This window comes from Ictalurus furcatus, chromosome 16, assembly GCF_023375685.1.
Source record: "Ictalurus furcatus strain D&B chromosome 16, Billie_1.0, whole genome shotgun sequence".
Classification (NCBI taxonomy): Eukaryota; Metazoa; Chordata; class Actinopteri; order Siluriformes; family Ictaluridae; genus Ictalurus; species Ictalurus furcatus.
The window spans coordinates 23,139,192-23,147,551 of NC_071270.1; the positions used below are offsets into that span (position 1 = coordinate 23,139,192).

At 38.8% G+C, this 8,360-nt stretch overlaps 1 protein-coding gene across 3 annotated transcripts in view; it reads right to left on the bottom strand.

The window, feature by feature from the left end:
* Window positions 1–8,360, bottom strand: part of csgalnact1a (chondroitin sulfate N-acetylgalactosaminyltransferase 1a) — a 37,127-nt gene that overhangs the window by 16,794 nt on the left and 11,973 nt on the right. For all 3 annotated transcript variants that reach the window (XM_053644589.1, XM_053644587.1, XM_053644588.1), the window contains exon 2: window positions 6,947–8,360. This exon is cut by the window's right edge and continues 545 nt beyond it. In XM_053644589.1, the coding sequence (XP_053500564.1) occupies window positions 6,947–7,622 (676 nt within the window). In that variant the 5' untranslated portion in view covers window positions 7,623–8,360. The remainder of the gene's footprint in view (window positions 1–6,946) is intronic.

Consider the following 8,360-nt stretch of genomic DNA (forward strand, 5'->3'; position numbering starts at 1 on the left):
TCTGTCAGTTGCCAAGGATTCACAAGCCAACTACAGAACATACACAACATCATCCAATCGATCACAAATCAAATGTCCTCTCACTAAAAATAAAAATCCTGGAGTTATGCTCGTGTAAAAAGTGCATCTCTGCAGCACATCATGATCATGTCGGAATGAGCCAAAAACAATGTTTTGTTTAAAATGTTTAATGTACCCAAAAAGAACCGCAAAAACACCAGCTTACAATGAAAACGAATCACTCCCGGCCACTTTGTCATTGCTGCTGATTTGAACGGAAGCTTACTGAGACAACAGACTTGAAAGAAAGAGCTGTCAGAGGTAAAGCTGTAACTTTAAGTTTTCTGGCATGGGAAAGCCTTCAGGACAGAGGCGTTTGTGCTTTCTGGTTCCTTGGCAACATGTCAATCTGCATTGGGTTTTGTTTGTTTGTTTTGTTTTATTAGTTTCAAAAGAGAGATAAAAAGAGAGGCTGAACAGCTAGATAGTGATCGATGATGTATGATGTTAGCTAACCAAATGTTTAACTATTACGAAAGCCCTGAACGCAAGGTTTTTTTTTCAATTGCTATGTCATTATTTTGACTAAGTATCTTGTAATTTTGACTTACTAACAAATTAGTAAGTCAAAATAATGACTTAGTCAAAACAACAAGACACTCCGTCAGAATAACGACTTAGTAAAAAAATAACAAGATACTATGTCAAAATAACTTAGTAAGACAAAATAACAGGATACTGAGAAAAATAACGACTTGATAAGTCAAAATAAAAAGATACTAAGTCAAAACAACAAGATACTGAGACAAAAGTCAAGATAACAAGATACTGAGACAAAATAACGACTTGATAAGTCAAAACAACAAGATACTAAGTCAAAATAATGAGATACTAAGTCAAGATAACAAGACACTGAGACAAAATAGCGACTTGATAAGTCAAAATAACAAGATACTAAGTCAAAATAACAAGATACTGAGACAAAAGTCAAAATAACAAGATACTGAGACAAAATAACGACTTGATAAGTCAAAATAACAAGATACTAAGTCATAAGAACAAGATAGTAAGTCAAAACAACAAGATACTAAGTCAAAATAACGAGATACTAAGTCAAAATAACAAGATACTAAGACAAAAGTCAAAATAAGATACTGAGACAAAATAACGATTGATAAGTCAAAATAACAAGATACTAAGTCAAAACAACAAGATACTACATCAAAATAACGATACTAATTCAAAATAACGAGATACTAAGTCAAAATAACAAGATACTAAGTCAAAATAACGAGATACTAAGTCAAAATAACAAGATACTGAGACAAAAGTCAAGCTAACAAGATACTGAGACAAATTAACGACTTGATAAGTCAAAATAACAAGATACTAAGTCAAAAGAACAAGATAGTAAGTCAAAATAACGAGATAGTAAGACAAAATAATGATCTACTAAGTCAAAATTACTTACTACAAAAACAAGACACTAATACAAAACAATGACTTAGTAAGTCAAAATAACAAGATACAAAGTCAAATAAATGACAAAGCAATTGAAAAAATATTTTTGCACCTTGCAGTTCACTGTGATACGAAGCCATTCCTATTTGAATGTTATTTTTAGTTGATTTTTTTAAATATCCAAGTTGAAAAAATAGAAAACAACTGATGAACAATGAGTCTTCAACACAATGCTGCCCAGTGAGAAGAAATACAAGTAAACATTTTCATTTTTAATTTCATAAAAAATAGACTCATGGTAATATTGTAAACAATGACAAACACTTAATCAATCATTCCTCACCATATACATCACTCTCTCTGGCTTCATCTCAGCATAGTCGAGTTGAGAAACAGCTGGAAAACTGTCACGCATGGGACCGTGATAAACATAATTTCTTTTAATAAACCCTTAAATCCATCAACACCAGTGTCGTTTTCTCACAGCTACACAACAAAAGCATTTTAACGGATTTGTGCTGAATGGCATCAAAGCTTCTATTGTTCAGACTGGAAATCAGAGTTGTGTTGCAGAGACTCACTGACTCTTGGCTCAAGGAGGAAACCCAGTTCACACAAACGTTTGCACGAAAGACTTGTCTAAATTACATTTGCCTCACCTGTTGGTAACATTCTGTAGATGTCTTGGGCCCAGAAGGAAGAAAGACTCGATCAGAACCAGAGAAACTGTCAATTTCGTTACAATTAATATGACTATGATTCTAATTGGTTTCTCTCTTGAAATCTGTTGAAACTATTTTGTCCCACACACACCACCCAGAATGCCTTGCAGTAGAAATAAAGAAATAGGAGGAGTAAAAAATATGGTCTCTCTCACTACTTACTATCAACTACTTACTGTGACATCCTAAAATCTTTACACACCAGCTCACACCTACAGTGTCAGTCATGTGAACTGAAATCAATATCTATGTTGTCAGTGGGGTGAATCACACACTTACTTATAAATGTCACACAATTCAGAGGAAGTAAATGAGTAGACAAGCCCCAGATTGGGCAGAAACGCCTACATGGATAGAAGCCCCATGTTGGGCAAAACCCTCTCACTGGCCAAAGCCCCAATTTGGGCAGAAGCCCTACATTGGACATTGTATAGGCTTGTTGCTGGGAAAATGCCCTGGTTGTTGGGCAGAGGCCTCCAGTTGGGCAAAACCTTCCTGATGGGGAAACCCTTCTGCTGAACAAAAGCCTCCTGGTTAAAGACCCTGGATGGGCAAAGCTTTATAATGGACAGAAGCCCCATGATGTGCAGGATCCTCCTGCTGGCCAAAGCCACAATTTGGGAATAAGGCCCTGGTTGGGCAGAAGCCCTGTGTTGGGCATAAGCTTCCAGGTGGCCAAAGCCCCAAACTGGGCAGAAGCCACACACTGGACAGAAACCTGTAGCTGGGCAAACTGCATGCTGGGGGAAAAAAACTCCTCCTGGCTGAAGCCCATGGTTGGGCAAAGCTCTATGATGGGTAGAGGCCACATGTTGGGTAGAAATTTCCAGTTGGTAAAGCCCCATTTTTGAGTCCCTGGATGTGCAGAAGGCCCACAATGGGCAAAAGTCTCCTGCTGGCCTAAGCCCCAAATTTGACAGATGCTCCTGATTGGGGAGAAGCCCCTGGATGGGCATGAGACTCATGTTGGGCAAAAGTCTCTTACTGACCAAAGCTCCATTATGATGTAAAACCTCTTGTTGTCAGAAACCGTATATTGGACAGAAACCCCATGTTGGGCAGAAGGATCTAATTGGGCAAAGATCCCACTCCAGGTTTTTATATGATTTTATTTGAAATGTAACCAGTATGAAGAAATAACATGAAAATACATGTGAAAATAAGGGCATAAGAGCAGCGTGTCACATGGAATCACACTTTCAGCCAGATCCTACTAACAAAGCAACAAGGTCATGTTCAGTGAACAGATATCAATAACAGGAAAAAGCAACAAGATTAAAGAAGCATGCTGTGATTGCACCCTGCCCCACTTCCTCCTAATACCAGCTCCTTCTGAAACGGGAACAATACGAGAACATGCAGCTTTATGTGCTCAACTTAACAACTTTAGCGCTTCATTTCCATCAGAATTGCTTTTACTAATTATCGTTTACAACAACTGAAGGCAGACTGGGGATCTTACAATTGCATTATTATACAGTTTAAAGAGACACTCTGGGGTAATGTGACAGAACATTACTCTGACCCAGGAGGAAGTATCTGGAAATCACAGATCAAAGAAGAATTGTCTTTGAGTGTAATCTGGAAATGTTGGACAATGAGGTCATACACTGTTCAGCCATAACATTAAAACCACCTGCCCAGTACTGTATTATCAGCACATTCAATCCACCTACAAGCATGTTTTTAGTTGATGAGAGGAAAACGGGGAAGACGGAGGAAACCCACATGGACACAGGGAGAACGGGGCATAGGGTCCGCCGCCCCCCCCCCGCCCCCCCCACAAAATGTGTTAGCCACGTGGCAAGCATGAGCTCACTTGACAGGACGTTTTCTGAGAGGATTTTTAAATTCATATATCAAATATATCATATGTAAAGTATATTCATAAATATTTATAATTTTCACTGTCAATGCTAGGTAGCTAGATAACATTAGCTGATCTAAAAGAATATGTGAGAGGATTCTTATGACATGTATGTATGTTCATAATATTCACTGCTAATGCTAGCCAGCTGGCTAACCTGATGACTAAATCATATTCATAAAAGCTAATAATCTTCACTTTTAAGCCTATGGCTGACTAACATGAGACAGCCACACAGTATTTCTGAGAGGATGTTTAGGTCATATAAAAATAAATGGTTATAATCTTCAGTGGTAGTGCTTAAATACTAGCTAGCTAATGAGATAACTTGACAAGATTACTGAGGGCATTTTATTCATAATCGCTTATAATCATCACTGCTAATGCAACCTAACTAACTAAACTGACAGGATTCCTTAGAGAAAGTCCTTTTTTATTTAAAAAAATTTTTTTTAAGTAAATGTTCATTATATTCACTACTATCTCTAGCCAGCTACAGTGGTGCTTGAAAGTTTGTGAAGCCTTTAGAATTTTCTATATATCTGCATAAATATGACCTAAAACATCATCAGATTTTCACACAAGTTCTAAAAGTAGATAAAGAGAACCGAATTAAACAAATGAGACAAAAAATATTAGACTTTGTCATTTTTTTCTTAGTCTTAATTATACCAGGAAGTCTTAATTATACCAAGAAGGGAAGGAAAATGTCAGGACATCTGTCCGTGATCGGAATCTTAAGAGAAAGTGGGTCGTGCAGAATGACAATGACTCTAAGCACACAAGTCATTCTACCAAAGAATGGTTAAAGAAGAATAAAGTTAATGTTTTAGAACGGCCAAGTCAAAGTCCTGACCTTAATCCAAAAGAAATGCTGTGGAAGGACCTGAAGCAAGCAGTTCATGTGAGGAAACACAACAACATCCCAGAGTTGAAGCTGTTCTGTACTGAAGAACGGGTTCAAATTCCTCCAAACCGATGTGCAGGACTGCTCAACAGTTACCGCAATAACTGCAACTAAAGGCTTCGGATAACTGTTGATCAGTGTGCTGATCAAAGGTGCACATACTTTTACCACTCACAGATATGTAATATCGGATCGTTTTTCTCAAAAAATGAATGACCAAGTATAATATTTTTGTCTCATCTGTTTAATTCGGTTCTCTTCATCTACGTTGAGGACTTGTGTGAAAATCTGATGAAGTTTTAGGACATATTTATGTAGAAATATAGAAAATTCTTAAGCGTTCACAAACTTTTGAGCACCGCTGTAGCTATACCTAACTTGACTTTTTCTTTTACTGTTTTGGGTGTAATCAAAAGTATTTTTCAAGACGAGGACAAATGAACTTTGGCTGAACAGAATGTGGATTCAGTGACTTCAGTTTCCTCACAAATCCTTCCTTGTTAAGCAAACTGGAGTGCTTTTGTGGCGCTATATTTAACCACCAAATCTCATTATTTAGATTATTTAACTCTTCCAATACGTTATACTGAAGAACTTTACTCATGACACACTCTGACGTGGGTGTGTGAGGTTTTCAGTGGATGAATCGGCCATTTCCTGTGTGTGTGTGTGTGTGTGTGTGACCTTTGAGTGGAACCTTGCCCTGTGTTTATGTGTAACTCTGTGTGTGTGTGTGTGTGTGTGAGAGAGAGAGAGAGAGAGAGAGAGAGAGAGAGAGTGAGAGTGAGAAAGAGAGAGAGAGAGAGATAGAGAGAGACATGGCTCAGCTGTGCACAATAAAGCAGCTGGATTTGTTTCCTACTGCGTTTACACACACACACACACACACACACACACTCTCTGTGTATAGCAGGATTTCCTGAGGGAAAACTCACTGGAAACCTGATTGTTGTGTTCTTCAGGCAATACAAAAGAACTGTGTTTTAAAATGTAGTTTACTTTGATAACAATTATGCAGAACAAATATTTGGGACCAAAAAAAAGTACATTTGAATGGGAAGGTGTGTGGAAGAGAGATAAGGAATTAGTAGTTTATTTCGCTTTCTGCTAAGTTTATCTAGGCAAACTTTTTAAAGGACAGGCTACCCTACACAACAATGTACGCTCTGGTGAAAACAAAACAAAACAAAACAAACCATCACAGAAATTCTAATGGTCTCCAGTGCAAATACCACTACAAACCATCAGCTAACCAGTACCATTAACATTATTGATCCTTAGCGGTATCCACTAGACGTAACATGCCACCCACAGAAGGCAATAGATTACCAGTAGAGACCCACAGGGACCATTCCAGATTCCATTAAAACCAATACAATTCCCATTACAAATTTTATGAAGGTTTCTCTATTGTTTTTTTTTTTTTAGCAGGGCTCTGTGGTGCTAAATATAGTATAAAGACTGTGAAAGATTATAGATTGTAAACCAAACGAATATTTAATTGGAAACGTTGGCCCGATTACCTAAAGAGGGTAGCTAAAGTAAGCTAGTCACACTATACAGTATGTCCAAACACTGAAGCTGCATCACAGCTGATGTTAAAATAACGCTTCCCGACAAACACTTTAACAAATACGAACTTCCTCGAGTCATTTCTTTCCATCAAACTCATAACAAGCAGCAACTTATCAGCGCTAATCCACTACTTGATCAATAGAATAGTTTCGCTAAATTATAAGCTATATCAATTAAGAAAATCGTAACTCTTTGCTAGTAATGCTACAGAAAGTTTTACCATTTGTTACAATTAACTTTTGCGTCATCATTTTCTTAATGTCATTTGTTGCTCATAGTATCCAAAACCCAAACAAGGTAGTTAGTAAGAAAAACTAAAACCAGGATGTTCCCTCCAAAATCATTTCACACTAGCATCACCCATATATACGGTGTCAAACAGCCTGTGAACCAGTTCATCTGAACCAAACTCACCTTCAATGAAATCAGCCATGCTGTACACCTTGTCTGCACCAAATTTATCTCCCATGTTGTGTTTGTGCGAGTTCAGAGTGTGCACGGCGCTCTCCACCACTTCGTTAATCTCGTCTCGCCTATCTTTCCTCGCCGGTTTTTCCTCAGGGTGGCGCGTGAGTCCCGTCTCCAGCTGATAGACCCGCTGCAGCGTGAAGCTCTCAAACGGTATCACAGCATACTCATTTGGCAAGCGGACACCTGCACTTATCTCTGCCCGGCCCATCTGGGTGCGAAGGAACTCATTCAGATCGGTCGCCGCGTTGCCCGGTTTCTCCTGAAGCTCCTTCGGCCGCTCGACTCGCTCCTGCAGGGCTTCCTTCAGTTCTGCGATTTGCTTCTTCAGGCTGGAAATGTGTTGCCGTTGCTGTTCCTCACGTTCCTGAAGCAAAGCTTGATAGTTTTCGTGGCTGGATGAACCCAAGGCGGCGCCGCTGAGCACACCAGGAACACCAGGCCCTCTTGGAGAGCCTGGTGCGCCCAGCCTGGGTACCACCAAGGGGTCATCGGTATGAGGGTTGCAAGTGATGACGTAAAGGAGGGAAAGAAAGCAGCAAACCAGGACTAAAATGCCACAGACTCGAGAGAGCCACAAAAACAATCCCCTGCGCAACATCTTGAAACAGACCAGTGTCATATACACACATGTATAGTCATATCCATTGCGTAGTTTTATCTTAGACGGTAAGCTAATTGAGGAGTTAGTACTGTCGTAGTTAAAAATTAAATGGCACAGTCGGTCAAAGCTATAAGCTATAATCTGAGCAACATTGCTACCAAAATACAGTGCGACAATGTGATCTGATTGTGTGGTGGAACAAAACACCGATTACACAGTTAGTGCTATCCTTGCTAAATCTATCTTTGATATGAAATGCTACCACACAGGAATTGTGTAATATCGTCTTTACAAACACGGTGTGATATAGATTAGAATAAATTGAATTCTGTCCTTCCTGAAGCTTTATCTTAGATGCTGAAGTGAGACGACATGCTAAAAGCTTCTCACGTGATATACTTGCTAAGGCTTTCTGGTTGATGTGAAATGGATCAACAGCAGATCAACATGCCACTATTGAACATTTCGCATATTAACGAAAATGTAGTCTGATGTCATGTAGTTTTAGTCATATCTGCTTTATCTTAGACACGAAATGAAGACAAAGGAATGAAATGCTAATTAAGCCATTACTGTTGTCCTTGCTAACGCTGACTTTGATATGAAATGGGGAAGAAGACGTTTTTTTTTTTTCCCTGAGTGAGCAACACTCTCGTACTAAAGGACACTGAAGATATGTTTGTTCCAAAACAGATCCAACTGTTCCTGATTACACCACCTCATTCCCATGTTATTTTCCGTCACATTTTCGGTCCA